At 64.1% G+C, this 16,477-nt stretch overlaps 1 protein-coding gene across 1 annotated transcript; it reads right to left on the bottom strand.

Annotated features, from left to right (window-relative positions):
* Positions 1-50: 50 nt before the first annotated feature.
* PI4K2A (phosphatidylinositol 4-kinase type 2 alpha) lies at positions 51-16,265 on the bottom strand. Its single transcript, XM_045024616.1, has 9 exons — positions 15,882-16,265; positions 8,971-9,171; positions 8,613-8,744; positions 8,386-8,539; positions 7,464-7,525; positions 3,047-3,146; positions 2,577-2,710; positions 2,230-2,289; positions 51-2,084 (listed from the first exon to the last, which is right to left on the bottom strand). Exons 1-9 carry the CDS (start codon positions 16,263-16,265, stop codon positions 1,923-1,925), a joined length of 1,389 nt encoding a protein of 462 aa, XP_044880551.1. The 3' UTR covers positions 51-1,922.
* Positions 16,266-16,477: the final 212 nt, after the last annotated feature.

The following is a 16,477-nucleotide window of genomic DNA, read 5'->3' as shown; positions in this document are numbered from 1 at the left end:
ATGCGCTGAGGGTCCAGGAGAGGGGCGGAGGCGGGAGCCTCCGCTGTTCTCTTGGGGGCCCCTGCGGAGCCCAGGGCAAATTGCCCCCTTTGCCCCCCCCTCTGGGCGGCCCTGCCCACAGCTACCAGGCCCCAGCAGGCACCCAGAGGTGCCCATCCCTGCAGGGCATTCCTCACAGCTGACAGCAGCTCAGCTACACCAGTGCAGGTGCCTGCAGCATTAGGGCCTCAGTGAGGTGGGCCTGTTTTACCGGCCTCAGCCAGGCCCACCCCTCACGCCAGCCTGGCCTGGCCCTGGGCCACCCCGCCTCGCGCCAGCCTGGCCTCAGCTGCTCCCCCCACTCCTGCAGCTGGGTTCGGGCCCAGGAGAGTCGCTCCATGGGGCGTTAGCCTGGGCTGGGGGTGCTGTCTGTGCTCTATCAGTGACGGGGGAGTGCTCGGGCCCAGGCCCTGCCGGACAAGTGCCACGTCACAGCCCCAGGGGGCAGACAGGAGCACGTGGGGCTCTCCCACCCCCCCAGGTGTCCCCTCCCCGGAGCCCCATGCAGAATGGCAGGTCTGACTCCGCTGGTGCATGGGTTTAAATACATTACATACATTTCTACAGTGCATGAGAACGATACATTTCGGGTCAGGTTGCAGCAGCAGCAGCCAGAAAGATGGAATCGCGCCTCCAGCGCACTAGCAGCAGCCACAGCCCATGAAGCCCCTGGCCAGCTCCAGCGCACATGGCCCCAAGGCCTGCAGCCCAGCCCTGCCCCAGAGCCTGGCTCCCCCTGTGCCCACTTCTGTTCATGGAGGGGGATCATGCACAACCCCCCTGCCCCAAGGGGGGCAGCACAGCCCACGCCCCTGAGCTAGGCCACCCTAGGGGGCTTGGGGCAGGCCCCTTGGAGCCTCTAAGGAGCCGCAGGAGGAGCTCGGCCCAGCCCCAGCCCGGGACGAGCTGTGTGGTGCCCAGAACTGCCCCGGGCAGTGGCCATGAGGCAAGTTGCCCTGGCTGCAGGAGCGGCAACAGGGTGGGGAAGGGGGAGCCACCCCCCTTCCCCGCAGCCATAGCTCACCCAGCAGGCACCAGCCCCCCGACAGGCTGGGCTCTCTCGGGAAGTGCACACAGGGCCCGTGGAGCAGAGAGGGGAGTGCCCCTGGAGGGGGCCCGCCCAGCAGGGAGGGCAGGAGCAGAGGGGAACGTGGGCCCCTCAGCCAGGGGAGAGGGTGGAACAAGGACAAGCCAGCTAAACCGGGACAGATCCCCTGTGCCCAGTGGGGGAGGGGGACAAGCAGCTCCCATGCCAGGGCCCTCAGCTTCCCTGTGAATTGGGGCCAGGTCCCAGCATGCAGCACTCCTGGGCCAGGGTGCCCAGAGCTCCCTGGCATCCGCAGTCTCCAGCCCCCGCAGGAAAGGCAGCTACAAACACTCCATAGCGCAGCCGTTCGGGGCACCCCAGGCCTGCTGCCCTCTGCCAGCTCAGCCCTGGGCACATACTGGATTTCTGTGCCAGCCCCCCCGCCATGCACATGCCTCCTCTCCAGGGACACCGTCTCCAAACAGCCCCTGGAGGGTGGCTGACACTGGTGCCTTTGTGGCCCTGCAGCCAGCGAGCAGCCGGGGTTCCTGAGAGGTGGGCGAGGCTGCCAGGCAGATCCCAGCCCCAGCCGGAAGCAGACGGGCTCAGAACCGCCCGCAGGAGGCAGGCCCCAGCTCCACTTGCTCAGTGGCTGCACTGAGGACTCCCGCTGAGCAGGGCAGTTTGTGGCTGGGGCTGGCTCTGCCAGGCTGTGTCCAAGCCCTGCAGCAAGGGGAATCGATGGCTCTGCCCAGGCTGAGTTCAGCTGGAGGTTCCCCCAGCTGCAGCCGCCCTCTCCCGGAGCGTCAAGTCCAGGCCGCGGCAGCAGGCCGGCCCCGCGCGGCCCAGCGCCCGGCTACCACCAGGAGAAGAAGGGCTTGCGGCTCTGGAAGCTCTGTGTGTAGGACTCGCTGGCGCTGCGCTGGTGGGAGCGCGCCGTCTCCACGATCACCGGCGGCATCTGCACCAGGTGCAGGGGGCTCTTCCCGTCCTTCAGGGCCTGCGTCAGGTTCAGGATCTAGGCAGCAGAGCAGAAGGGATGTGAGTCCAGGACCCCTGCCCCAGGGAGCTGCCTGGGTCACTGTCCCCCTTGGGGGCACTCGGCCAGTGGGCGAGAGGGAGCCAGTGCCCCTGCCACACCAGAGGGGCCCTTCCCAGCATACCTGGCCCCTCAGGACAGCGATCTGCTTGTGGAACTGCCCCCGGTCGAAGCCAGGGTCCTTCTGCAAGAGACATGGTAGTGAGGGACAGGCAGAGACACCCCTCTCCCACACGCAGGCAGTGGGACCCTGGACCCAGACCCCTGCTGCGAGACCCCCGCCCTGACAGCAGCTGCTCCTCCCTGCCCCGACCCCCAAGCTGGTGCTAGCAGGATGCAGCAAAACCTGCCTCACGCAGGCTGAGCCCCCCACCCCCAGCTCTGAAAGGGTCTCACTGCACCACCCAGGCCAGCCCCACCCATCAACGTGACAGACCTACCCCCCACCCCAGCCCCAGCCCCCCACCTGACCTTGAAGAGTTCGTACAGATCCTCCTCCAGGTCTTTGACGAAGTTGGGGTCGGAAACCTTTGGGAGGATCAGGTCTTTGATCTCCTGTGAGAAGGGGACTTTGGCCTGGGGCAGCCATGCCCAGTAGAAGGGGTCTGCGGGGGAAGAGCCAGAACCGAGGTCAGAGCCATGTGCACAGCCCTGGCCTGGCAGGCACTGGGGTCACAGCCTGGTGCTCTGGGGACAGCTCCACCCGTTGGGGTGCTGGCCTGAGCCCTCTCGCCCCTCGAACCATCTCCCGGGGGAACGGGGGCCACCCCAGCTGCTGGCCTCAGGGCCGTGCTCCCAGAAGCAGGTGCAGCGTAAGCCCAGGCCACATGGCGCCCGGCGGGGCTGCTGGCCTAGCCCTGGGGGTTGTCAGCATAAGGCAAGTTGTCAAAGCACCAGGCTGCCCCCAGGCTAGCGAGCGGGAGCGCGGCAGAGGGACCTACATGCTCTCCAGGAGTCGGGGTGCTTCAGGGGGAAGGCCAAGCCGTTGTCTATGGCAGCCAGCTTGATGATGGGCTCCTTCACCAGCACCCACTCGGAGTCCTGGAGGGGAGACAGATCGACCAGGAGTCACCGGGGCAGGGGAGCCAGAGCCCAGCACTCACCCCCGGCACCACCATGCAGCCCGGTCCCTGCCCCGAGCCAGCTGCCGCCTAGCTCCTCCGCTCTCATCCCAGACGCCCCCCACTGCCAACATCTGCCCTGGGCACAGGAGCCGGTGCACTGCACAGGGGGATGGGCGCACAGGAGCCGGTGCACTGCACAGAGGGCTCAGGGCTGGCAGTGCCCTGGGCAGGGGGGGATGGGCATACAGGAGCCGGTGCACTGCACAGATGGCTCAGAGCTGGCAGAGCCCTGGGCAGGGGGGGATGGGCACACAGGAGCCGGTGCACTGCACAGGGGGCTCAGAGCTGGCAGTGCCCTGGACACAGAGACAGGCGCACAGGAGCCGGTGCACTGCACAGATGGCTCAGGGCTGGCATTAGGCCCAGCAGCATGCCAAAGTGGATGGTCTCACTCCAGTTTAGGTGTGTACATTTCTTGGAGGAGCTGAGCCTTTCTTCTGGGATGAGGACCCAGGCTGGGGGGCTGTTGCCTCAGGGGACTGGCTGAGAGGCACTCCCCTGTCCCCGAGAGCTCTGCATGATGGGGTCCTGTCCGTGCCTGGCTTCCTACCGCCCTGCAGCGAACAGGGGGCTTTCGGAGGGTGGAGCAGCCAAGTGTGCTTGGAAGTGCCAGGCCGTGGTGCATCTGGTCTGCCTGGGGTTGTTTGGTTGAGTGTTCTCTGTGCAGGAGGGCCGTGTCCCCGGAGGAAGCAGGGACCTTGCTGCAGGCCCTGAGGCTCTGGCCCTTGGCGCTTTGATCAGAGACATCAAGGCCAGAAGGGACCATCGCGATCATCTGGTCTGACCTGCTGCACATCGCAGGCCACAGAACCTTGCCCACCCGCTCCTGGCAGAGACCCCGGCGGCTTCACAGCATGATGAGAACAGCCCAGCTGGCTGCAGTCTAAGGGGCTAGTCACTGCTTGGCAGTGAGGGGTGCAGCTGCGCCGAGAGCCATGGACAGCGGCAGCGAACAGGGGAGTTGGGAAGGGGAGGAACCGTCCAGGTGCAGCACTCGGTGTGTGTCAGGTTGGCCGGCCATGAAGAGTGGTGTTGAACTGCAACGGCCGTGCCCTGTTCTCTTCCGTGTCTGGAGCCAGAAGGGAGGCTCTGGGCAGGAAGGGCCAGGTGGTGGCTGTGCTGGAAGAGAAGATACGTGGATTGGAGGGGCAAGTTGAGATGCTCCGGAGAATCGGAAAGGCTGAGGAGTTCCTAGCCAGCCAGATTCAGAAAACCCCAGTCCCACAGGTTCAAGGACAAATGGAGCTGGCCAAAGGAATCAGAGAGGAGGCCTGGCACCACCAGATCACAGGAGCATGCTGCAGGGCTGGAGGTAGAGGAGGAAGGCAGACTGCGGCCACCACAGAAGAGGACCAGGCAGAATGCTGAACAGCTGGAAATTCTGAATCGATACCAGGTCCTCCACATGGAAACTGAATGATACCTCTCAAGGTCCTGGGGAACGGAGAGCTGTATGGGACACGTAGATGGCAGCTCAGCCCAATCTGTATGAAAATCAAGCATGCCTGCAAAGAGTTCTCCAACTGTTCAAGGAAGGTGGACGATCCTTATGGGGAGGTCAATTCCCTGAAGAATCTAAAGAACATTCTGCAAAGGACAGGCAGACAACGGGATGACGCGTTGCCTTCCCAGAACCAAGGCGGGAGATGTCCCTGAGATCAGAGAGCCGTTGGAAGCTGCTAGGCCAGGATCCAGTGGTGATCACTCATGCTGGCACTTGACTCTGCATTGCAGGATCTCAGAGCGTAGGACTTCAGAGGACTCGGAAGCATGCTGCAGAACGTCCAAGAGATCTTCTCTGGGATCCTTCCTGTCCCACAAGCGAAGGAAGGCAGAAGCTTCTGGAAGTGAACCACTGGCTAGGTAAGTGGTGGAGGGGTTTGGTTTGGTGGGGCACTGGCCCACCTTCTGAGGGGAGAAGGGGCTATGTATTTTGCATGGCTCCATGTCAGCAGTCTCCTTGGGGACAGTGTAGTCAGGAGGGGGTTAAATAGCAAAAGGGCAGACCTGAGCACTCAGCACAAAATGGAGATGCTGAGAAGAGAATTCAAGAGCCAAAGGACGTGGAGAAGAAATCCTTGAATTGCCTTTACACAAACGTTAGGCGCCCGGGGAACAAACAGGAACTGGAATCGCTCGTTGATTACAATACAGTCGGTATTAACTGAAACCTGCTGCATGACTGGGACGTTGAACTCAATGGTTCTAACCTATTTAGGACGGATCGAGTGGGTGGGGTGTGGGGGGGCCCACTATGTCAAAAACAACACAACCCTTTTCAAAGTCCCCAATCCTGAATGTTTATGTATCGATGTCCCAGCAGATAAGGCACAAGATGGGGTATTAGCAGATGGCTACTACAGACCCTCAAATCACATGCGGGAACAGGAGGACCGGCTCCTTATACACCTATCTATAACATGTAGGAAAAAGCTACCTAACTGGGGGGGCTGCAATTTGAGTGACGTGCGCTGGAGGTCTCCTGCTGACAGCTCTAAGACATCCTTGGATCTATTTTCCATAAATCGGTGCTCATTTACGTTAATTACATTACCCTCCTTTAGTAACTGAGTCCTGCATTCGCCGCTCCATTATCTCGTCCAGGATCCCTGTCAGGCCTATAATTACCCAGGTCACCCTGTTTACCCTTTCTAAACACTGGCACAACATTAGCTTTCGTCCAGTTCCACAACAACGAAAATCAACATGAACGGTCCAGCGAGTCCCTCAGGCAGCTCTTTTTAAACTCTTGGATGCGCGTTGCCTGGACTTGCTGATTTAACAATGTCTAACTTTGCTAGCGTCTGTTTAACACCCTCTAGAGATCCGAGGGGAACTGAAAGAGCAGTGTCTCCATACCAGGAGATGAGATTTGTTTTTTGTCCCCAAAAGAGAACTAACGTTTATTGAACATTTCTCCCTTTTCTGCATTCTCACTGATCATTCTACCACCATTTCCATCGGTCAATGGACCAATACCATTGTCAGGCTCCTCCCCATGGTCCTTCACTCCACTGGCCATGGATTTCTCCACGTGTCCCTGGACTTCCCTTATCAAATTTTCTACAATTTCCCAACTTCTGATGAATATTTATTTCTACCAAACTTCCCCGTTCTTCCATTCATTCCATTTTTAATTTTTTCTTCACATTTTTAAACCTGATACCAGTGTGATGCTGTGGCCAAAAGAGCGAATGTGACCCTGGGCTGCATGAACAGGGGGCTCAAGAAGGAGCAGGGAGGTTATTTTACCTCTGGGTTTGGCACTGGTGTGACCGCTGCTGGGCTCCTGTGTCCAGTGCTGGTGCCCACAAAGCCAAGAAGGATGCGGGTAGATTGGGGGGGTCAGAGAAGAGCCACAGGAATGATTAAAGGGTTAGAAAACCTGCCTGATCGTGAGACTCCAGGAGCTCGATCTATTTAGCTTAACAAGGAGGTGGCTAAGGGTGGCTGGAGCCCAGCCTGCCGGCACTGCCTGGGGAACAGGTGTTTAACCCCGGGCTCTGCAGTCCAGCTGAGGAAGGTCTCACTCAGTCCAGCGGCTGGACGTTGAAGCTACACAGACAGGCTGGAAAGGAGGGGTACATTAACCACTGGAACGACTTCCCAGGCTCGGGGTGGATTCTCCATCACCGGCCATTGTTAAATCCAGACGGGATGGTTTTTTGAAGCTCTGTTCTAGGAATTATTGCGGGGCAGGTCTCTGCCCTGTGTTATACAGGAGGTCAGATGTAGATGCTCACAATGGTCCCTTCTGGCTCCCAGCGTCCCTCCTGCTTAGAGAGTGCCAAGAATTGGCCAATACCACCTGCAGCTGGGACCACACAGCCTTTGGGGCCTAAAGAGGGGCTGGGGGCCCTCACCGCACTGGGAAACTGAGCTCGACCCCCCATGTCACACTGCAGTTGTGGGGATAGCGAGTCTGCCTAGCAACATCACCACAAGCACATGTCCCCAGCCTGCCACATGGCACTTGAACAGAGCCCCGCTCACTGTCTGCATCCCTATGCCAACACCGCCACGGAACGGGCCCTGGCTCCTCCCTCCACAGAGCCTCGGTCCATGTGGATCACAAGGGGAGGCTTGCGAGAACCATCCATGGAGCGGGGCTGGGCTGGGGAACTCCCCACCACAGGAGAGAAGAGCCAGAACCTCAGCGCATTCAGAACTCGCCTCTACTGCCCGACAGTCAGGTAACTTACACGCCCCCTGCCCAGCCCCTCCCCACACTCACCCGCACACTCGTGCTGTCCAGGGGGCAGTCGTACTTGATCAGCCAGTTATCGTTGCCTCGATCTGCAGGGAGCAGAACCAGCCACGTCACGACAGGAGCTGGATCTGCCTGGGAAGGAGCAGCAGCAAAGCTCCCTGCTTGGGCGCGGGGATCCTGGCCTCCAACAGCACCAGGGCAACCCTGGGGCCTGAGCCACGTATCCCACAAGGGAGGGGACGCGGACTCCGCCAGGGATTGGGGGCGGGGTGGGTAGAACCATGCACACGAGGGCCCCTGGGGGAGCTCAGTGCTGGCAAAGGGAAACGGCTCCAGGGCCCAAGCCGGTCAGGGCTGCCCCCACCGCCACCCCTAGAGACTGAACAGTTTGGGAGCATTCACAGGCAGAGCCCAGGAGCGGCATCTTCTCCTCCAGCCCTGCCTGGGCAGCCGGGCCACGCTCAGGAGACCCACCCAACGCCCAGAGCGAGCAGGCATGGTGCTGAGGAGTGGCCCTGCTCAGCAGGGAGCGCCCCCCGAGCCAGTCATGAAGCCCCCTGCCCAGGCCAGCGCCCAGTGGGGCTAGCCCAGCAGCTCCAGCTCCTTGGCATTCCGGCCGCAGACAAGGTTTTAACCACAAGGCCCCGGCCAGGCCAGCCTGAGCTGTGCCCTTCTGCCTCCCCTGGTGCTGCCAGCTGCTGTCCCCCACCCCAGCTGCCCTGTGGCAGGGGGTGCAGCGACTCTTGTCCACGTGGTAGGTGCAGTATCATAAGATGGCAACAGGAATCTTCCCACCCCATGTGCTGAGACCTCTCAGCCAGTCCCCCGCAGCCCCCCGTCCTGGGGCAGCAATATGCTGAGCCCCCACCCATTGCCCTCCCCGGCTTCCTCCTGGCAGCAAGGCCTGATGCCGAGGCTCCTGGGAGGGGTGCGGCGCCAGCCCCACCTGTGTTCCTGATGATGTAGTCCAGGACCACCAGCCTCTCGAACTGCAGCAGCAGCTGCCGGTTGGTGTTCTCGGGGAGCGGCTCAGCCTCAAAGCGTCGCAGCCAGTAATCCGCATCCTTGTAGCCTTCCACGAAGAGCTGGAAGGAGCCCACCTGCGGCAGAGAGAGGCCAGGTGAGGGGGCTGGGGACACGAGGCAGCCCCGGGGGGGGTCCGACAGCCCCTACCTTTGGCGGCAGGCCGATGCGGTTGAACCGTTGCCCCACTTTTGGCACCTTCTCCAGGGCCAGCTTCTTCCCTCTGGACTTCACCCGGTCGATGGCACTGTAGTTGAAAGTCTCGCTGGCCAGATACACCACCTGGGGGGCGGGGTGGGGAGACAGCGGTCAGCGCGGAGCACAGGCAGAGCTGCCGGAGCCCGGGTGGGACGTGGCCTTCCGCAGTGCGGGCTGGGGCTCGGCCTGTTCCTGCTCTCCCAGTGTGGGACCCCCTAGAGCCCAGGGCTGTGGGGGCGGCAGGGCAGGAACCGCGGGGCGTGGAAAAGCAGCCCACACAGTGACGGGCTCTGCCCCCCACCCCATTCACCTTGGTGCGGGGAACAATGTTGAGCTCCAGTTTCTGGTCCACCAGGCTGGCGCCGGCCTCGGACAAGTAGCCCTGGTTGAGCACCAGGCAGTCTCTCCCGAAGCAGCATGGGCAGCACAGCTTCTGCAGCCACTTGGTCCACTTCGGGTTCAGCTGCCCGTAGGGCTCCTCGTTCTTGGGCTTGAAGACACCGATGATTTTCTGGGGACAGAGGGGGAGCAGCTGGATCTCTGCAGGGAGGGACGTGCGACTGCCCCCCCCAGCCACACCTCTGAGCCCCACAGGCTCCTGACGAACTCCACCAGGGTGAGAAGGGGGGACTCCACAGCAGCGGGGAACAGACTGCATGGCTCTCAGGAGGGATCCCCTACCTGGCGGCCCCCAGCCATCTCCCAGCACGGAAGGCCCAGCCCTGCATCGCCCACCCCCCTCCCGGGGTCCCCCGGCTCGTCCCCGCGCCTGCACACACACCCGCCCCGGGGGGCCCCCGGCTTGTCCCCGCCTCCCCCCACATACCCCGCCCCAGGGGCCCCCGGCTCGTCCCCGCGCCCACACACACCCCTGCCCAAGGGCGCCCCCCCCACTCGTCCCTGCGCCCACACACACCCTCCGCCCCGGGCAGGGCTTGGCCACCAGGGAGTTTGAGCCTCTTCCCAGCTGATCTGCAGCTTGGCCAGGCTCAGGGAGGTGCGGGCTGCCCAGCCCCAGTCGCCGGGACCAGTGGCAGCGCGTGCCAGGACCCCCCAGCACCCCGCTGCTCAATAAAGGGGGAGAGGGATAGCTCAGTGGTTTGAGCCTTGGCCTGCTAAACCCGGGGGTGAGAGTTCAATCCTTCAGGGGGCCACTTAGGGATCTGGGGCAAAATCAGTACCTGGTCCTGCCAGTGAAGGCAGGGGCTGGACTCGCTGACCTTTCAGGGTCCCTGCCAGCTCTAGGGGGCAGGTATCTCTCCTATTAAATACTAACTACATAAAAACAAAGAATGACGGAGCTGGAAAGTTTGGGGCGTGGCTGGAAACCCCCAGGGAGGGGCCCTGTAGCACCAGGAATCCCCACCCCAAGGGGAACTTCCGAAGTGCCACAAGTCGCCTGCTCCACCCCCCCCCTGCCCCCGCCTGCTCCTGCAGGCCAACGGGCTGGGCAGCCCTGGGAGCCGCTGGGCCGCCCTGGGAGCCGCTGGGCCGCCCTGGGAGCCGCTGGGCCGCCCTGGGAGCCGCTGGGCCATGGAGAGCAGCTGCCCACCGTGCTTCCCTCTCTGCACAGAGCAACAGCAGCACCGCCCGGGCGCCCTCACCCCCTGCCCCAGGCCGCTCCTGGCACGCCGGCCCCAGAAGCACAGGGAGGGTCAGCCCGTCCCCATAGCCAAGGGACCCGTGGGCACAGGAGAGGACATGGCTCCTCCCAGAGGCCTTGGTGCTGCTCTGCCAGCGACGCTGGCTGTAGGCCTGGCGCTGGAGACCCCCTGCGAGCGGAGGGGCTGGACCTGCCACAAAACTCTGCTCACCCCAAGGCAGGCTCCAGGCAGCAGGGGCTGGACCCATGCCCAGGGAGGAGGAACCACAGCAGGGGCCCTGCCCAGGCCCCACCACCCCGGAGATGCCAGGGCTATGGGGGGAGCAGACAGGACACCCGCTCAGGCATGGGCTGGGGGACCCATCTCCACCTCTTGCAACTGAACCTCTCCAGGCCTGCTCCAGCGTCCCCGGCTCCAAACCCCCGGGCACATGGGCATCGCAAGCCTGCCGCTGGGATGGGGGTTCTGCCTCGGTCAGTCCATTGGACTAGAGAGGACAAACCCCCATTCTTCACTGCCCGTCCCCATGGAGGGTACGTGCACCACTGGGGTGCAGCCACTGGACCCGAAGGGCGGGGAGACGGGTATCAGGATTCAGCCGGCCCTGGTCAGGGGCAGCCCCGTTCTCCAGCCAGAGCCTGCTCTGCCCCGCCCCTGATGCTGCCCCCACCCCTCTGGCAGGGGACCCTGGGAAGAGGCAGCTGCCTCCTGATTTCAGGGACACTGGCCCATAAGTCACTGAGCCCCTGGTGAGAGGAGCCAGTGGGTCCATGTCCGATGGGACTGGCTGGCTGGAGAGTCCCTGCCCCCAGCAGCTGCCCACACCACCCCCAGGTGCAGCCGAGTGACACATGCTGGGCTGGCAGCTGAGCCCCTGGGCACCTGCGGAGGGGGAGGGCAAGGCGGGGACCAGGCGGAACAGTCTCTGCAGCAGAGCCAGAGCTGGAGCCATCTGCAAAGTCCCCTCTAGTCCAGGGTACCGAGACCCCTGGCCAGGGCACAGCCAGACCTGCAGAGAGCTGGCCCGGACCAGCGGGTTCATGGCATGGCCAGTGCTGCCCAGGCTGGAGTGATGTGAACATGCCCCAGCCCACACCAGCCGGGCCTGGGGAGCAACTTGCACAGGCGCAGGATCCTCATCCCCAGACTGGCGCCTGGAGCCCCCTCCCTGGCACGGGCCCGCTGCGGGCAGCTGCCGTGTGGAGACAGGCTTGGCTCCTGCCTGCCACCCACTGACCAGCTCAGCCACAGCAGGTGTAAACCCTGGGGCCCCATCCCAGCAGCCCCTGGAGTCCAGCGCAGAGCAGAGCCGAGCCCCCAGCGCCTCCCCCACACTGGGCACACGCTGCTAGGCACACGCCGGGGCAGAGGGCCCAGAGCACTACAGCAGACAGGAGGGCGGCAGAGTCAGAGCATCAGGAAAGGGAGGGACCCGCAGGGGCAGTGTGGGATTGACACACCCCATGGGAAGGGACGGCTGCCAGGGCTGAGCTGTGGAGCCTGGGGCGAGGAGCCAGGGCTGGTTATCAAAGGCAGCAGCCGTCAGGATCCCAGCAGCACGTGGCAGGGGGAGCTCAGTGACCAGGGCTCAGCACCCTCAGCACCTGCCCTCCCAGGGCCTGGCACTAGCTGCAAAGGGCCCTCAGTGCCAGGCAGCTCCGGCAGGGGAGAGAGGGGCTCCCCTTACCAGGCCAGCCAGCGACTCCTGCCCCAGTACACCAAGTGAGGGCTGAGCCCCCAAGCCAGGCCGCATGGTCAGCACACCCCCCAGCTGTCAGTTCATAGAGTCAGTGAATGTCAGGGTTGGAAGGGACCTCAGGAGGTATCTAGTCCAACCCCCTGCTCAAAGCAGGACCAAGCCCCAGACAGATTTTTGCCCCAGATCCCTAAGTGGCCCCCTCAAGGCTTGAACTCACAACGCTGGGTTTAGCAGGCCAATGCTCAAACCACTGAGCTCTCCCTCCCCCCGAGTTGTACCCCCTCAGCCCAAGGTCTCTCCGCAGGCCCCACCGCGGTGCACAGTGCTAGTTCCCTTCTCCCCGCTGGTCAGGGGAGGGGTTCAAGCAGCCAGGCATGGGGCGGAGGGACAGCCAGCTGGGAGGAGCCGGCTGCAGCCACCCCCAGTTCCAGCAGCAGGTGATTCAGCAGGGCACATGACCACCCCGCCCTCCTCGGACCAGGCCAGAGCCAAGCAGTCTCAGCAGCTCAGTCAGTGGGTGGCACTTCCCGGGCTGGGACCACAAGCAGGAAGTGGTGCATGGCCACAATGGCTTGCTCCCCCAGGCAGCACGGGGCCCCTGCCCTCCGCCCCACATTGCACCCCCCAGCCTCCCTGCTGCCAGCCAGGACGCTGCAGAGAGGCCGTCCCCAGGGAGACGTGGCCGGGACGGGGCTCAGGCTGGGCAAAGTCCGAGGCAGCGTAGAGTGCCGGAGGGAAGAGCCCTGCTCTGCCCTGAGCTGTGGGAGGAAGTGGGCACCACGAGTCTGTTAGCAGCACCCCTGGTGCTCAGTGCTGCACACACACAGCCGCCGGCCCCAGTGGCAGGGGCACATGACTGGCCTTTGGGGGCTCGCAGACAGGCCCAGGGAGCCAAGTGAGGGGCCCGAGAGGAGGGGCAGCAGTGCAGCACGAGACAGAGCGCCCCACACAGGACAGAGCAGCTCCATTCCCTTAGCACTGGCACTTCACACCCCACACCCGGGGGCAAGCCACTCACCCCACTGTCCACGGCCCCATGCCACCGCAAGCCCCGAGAACAGAGCCATTTGGGACCGGTGGCAGCACAGGCTGGGGGCCCAGGACCCTGGAGCGCTGTGTGTCCTGCCCAGGTTCCGCCCAGGCGCAAGTTCCCGGGAGCCCCATCATTGGGAGGGGGTGGCCAGGCACCCTGAGCGTCAGGGGTAGAAGTCGGACTCCCTGGCACCACAGGGTCGAATCCCATCAGGCCCAGCTCAGCCCTTTGTGCTCTGAAGTGCCAGGACACCCAGGGCGGCACTTACCCTCTGTAGCAGGGGTTCTCAAACTGGGGGTCGGGAGGTTATTACATGGGGGGCCGTGAGCTGTCAGCCTCCACCCCAAACCCTGCTTTGCCTCTAGCATTTATAATGGTGTTAAATACCATTGAAAAGTATTTTTAATTTACGGGGGGGGGGTCGCACTCAGAGGTTCGCTATGTGAAAGGGGTCACCAGTACGGAAGTTTGAGAACCGCTGCTCTGTAGTAAGGTTTTCCCTGGTATCCTCAAACTTCCCCTCCACTCATTCATCACAGGACGGTGGGTTGGGGCCCTCCTCCCAGAGGTGGCCGCATCTCAGTGCTACTCTGGCCAGTTTTGCTCCTGGCTCTGCCACTGATTCACTGGGTGACCCTGTACGAGTCCTTTCCCTTCTACACCTGCAGAACGGCAGCACACCGATCCCCCTGCAGAGTGCTTCGGGAGCCAGGGAAAGCAGAGAGGAGGACAGGGCTGGGAGAGTGCATTGGGCCAAGGGGGGCTAGAAAAGCAGGACCCCCCACCCCCACACCAAGCCCTCAGCTGCACACATTCCTTATGGTGCTTGACAAGTGCTCTTCACTGCCCAGTGGCGATAGCTACTCAGGGGCACTGGGCCTCTGCCATCTCCTGGCTGGAGAACCCTCCCTGCCCTTCAGCACGGTGTCCCATCTGAAAGCCCCCCCGACACATGGTTGTGGGCAGCTCCCCGTGAGGAGGTGGGCAGGCACCCAAGACAGGAAAACCCCCTGTCTCCTGACCCCCAGTGCCACACGCTCAGACAATGCTTCCACCCACATGCTCTCTCTTCATTGCTGGGAATGGCATACCGCCAGCATGAAAGGAAGTCACCCACTGGCTGGGGCAGATCCGCCGACGCACCAGGACCCAGCCGGGGGAAGACCCAGTAGCCAGAATCCCAGCTGGCCCACGACAGGGGCAGGGAAGTTGGGGTTATGAAAAACCCAGCCAAGCCAAGCCAAGCCTTGCTTCCAGGGGCAGCAATTGACAAGGGAGCCCCAGGAAGCAGCAGCAAGGCTAATCCGGTTAGCAGCGAGAGTCACAAGGCAGCCACACGGCCCCGCACCCAGCCCCGATCAATGCCCTGGAGAAAGCTGCAGCGCAGCCGACCGGACCCACGAGGAGAGGAGATACGGTGACTTCACGCTCTGCTCCCACAGCACCGTACCATGGAGTCTGAGCCAGCGACCCCACGGGGCCGGGACGCAGACAGAGGGGCTCTGTTAGAGCCATGGGCTCAGGAAGTGTTCGGGGGGGCGCCTTAGTCAGGATGCAGCCTCAGGCCTACAGGGGTGTGAGGGAACCAGGCGATGACAGAGCTTGGGAGCCAGGCAGAGCTGGGCTGAGCACGTCAATCTCCCTTACTGTGCCCCTCCCAGAGATTCTAGTGCAGAGTCCCTGGCTGGGACAACGGCCACTGCAGGGCACGCAACCCCAGAGCCGGACTCCACAGCAGAGTCCTGACAAGTGGCACCTCCTCTGGGCCCGTCTGCGTGGGACTAGGCAGACGTGGGTGACGCCACAGACAAGTTGGTGTCAGCTCTGCCCAGGCTGCACTGTTCATTCAGAGCCAGCTTTTGAGCCCTGTAATTGAACCAGAGCAAATCTGTGGGAACACTCGGGTTTAGCTGAAACCTGCTCCCTTGTCAAAACCAGGAGAGACAGCCAGACAAATCAGCGTCAGCCAGAGCTGGCACCGCAGTCAGCCACTTTAAATCCACACTTCAGTTCAACTGATGCAATCACCCAGGGTGACACAGACTTTTTGGGGTCCTGGCCACCACTCCAGCCCAGAGAGCCCCATCCTAAGCCTACGCTCCAGTCACCGAACGCCGGAGGAGATGGGACGAGGCTGAGCACTGAGGGCAGCCAAGCCCTGCAGCAGGGAGACCACTTCCTACACAGTCACACACTCTCAAAAGGGGTCTTGGCCTGCCACCCCCTGGCCCGGGTGTCTAACCAGAGCAGGCCAGGCCCTGGCCCGGTTCGCTCTGAGGCACCAGGGCCATTAGCAACAAGCAGGCCCATCTCCAGGCCGCCACAGCAAGTGTGGGACTCGGGGAGGTTGGACACAGACAAGGGCAGGATCCAGCAATATCTACAGCACCTGGAGCCCAGCAAATCTGCTGCCCAACTCAGGCGTCGCTCTGCCCCTGCCCACAGCAACCTGAGCTAGTGCAGGACATGAACCCGGGGGGGGGGGTCAGGCCAGCCAGAGCCCCGCAGCCTGGACCGGACCCGCCCCCCCCGCAGCCCGGACCGCCCCCCCCCCGACACCTCCCCCCCGCCCGCAGCCCCGGCCCGCCCCCCTCCCACACCGACACCTCCCCCCCGCCCGCAGCCCCGGCCGGCCCCCCTCCCACACCGACACCACCCCCCTCGCAGCCCGGGCCGCCCCCCGCGCCCGCAGCCCCTGGGGAGGCGCTGTCACGGCACAGCCCCCCCCCCACGTCACTTCTCTTTCCAACCCCGTCCCCGCCGCCTCAGCCCAGCGACAGGGAGCCGGGCCCCCGCCCCCGCCGGGCAGCCCCGAGGCCCCACGGCCCGGGGGTGCTTGGCGGCCGGCCGGGGCCGAGGCCCGGGCCCCGGGGGGGGAGCCTCACCCCCTGCGGGTCCTTGACGAAGTAGCTGCCGCTGGAGCCCTGGTAGATGCGCTCCGGGAAGATGCCGCGCTCGCTGGCCGCCTCCGCCAGCCGCACCACCTCGGCGAACTCGGGGTCGTCGGGGAAGTCGTTCCGCTCGCGCTGGGCCTGCGCCGCCGCCGCCGCCTGCGCCGCCCCGGGGCCCCGGCCGCCCGCCGCGCCCCGCTCCAGCAGCGGCTGCCGCTCGCGGTCGCGGGCGCGCGGGGAGCCGGGCGGGGAGGGCGCGGGCGCGGCGGGGGCCGGGGGGGGCTGCGCGCGCACCGCGCCGCCTGGCCCCGCGGGCAGCCCGTAGGCGGCAGCGGCCTGGGCCCGCTGCGGGGACACCAGCGGGCTGCTCTCGTCCATGGCCGGCAGGCTGTGGCGGGGCGCCCCGCGCATCAGCTGACCCGGCCGCCGCAGCCAATCGCGGGCCGCCGCCGCCGCCACGCCCCCGCAGGCCACGCCCCCGGCGAGCGCCGGCCAGTCAGGAGCCGGGCCCCGCCCACTGCCGGGCCACGCCCCCGGAACTGATCACGGCGCGCTCCGCGCCTGCTCCTCCTCTTTGGCGTGCTGGCCAC

Source organism: Mauremys mutica, chromosome 7, assembly GCF_020497125.1.
Source record: "Mauremys mutica isolate MM-2020 ecotype Southern chromosome 7, ASM2049712v1, whole genome shotgun sequence".
NCBI classification, from domain to species: domain Eukaryota; kingdom Metazoa; phylum Chordata; order Testudines; family Geoemydidae; genus Mauremys; species Mauremys mutica.
The sequence above is the reverse complement of the archived record's forward strand: the minus strand, read 5'-3'. Positions and strand labels throughout refer to the sequence as shown.

What these genes read in the sequence shown, in the direction of transcription:
- PI4K2A (XM_045024616.1), bottom strand. Translation starts at nt 16,265, where the DNA reads ATGGACGAGAGCAGCCCGCTGGTGTCCCCGCAGCGGGCCCAGGCCGCT. An exon ending in ACATTGTTCCCCGCACCAAG is followed by an intron (nt 8,745 to 8,970) that starts GTGAATGGGGTG and finishes CCCGCCCCCCAG; the next exon opens with GTGGTGTATCTGGCCAGCGA. An exon ending in GCATCGGCCTGCCGCCAAAG is followed by an intron (nt 8,540 to 8,612) that starts GTAGGGGCTGTC and finishes TCTCTGCCGCAG; the next exon opens with GTGGGCTCCTTCCAGCTCTT.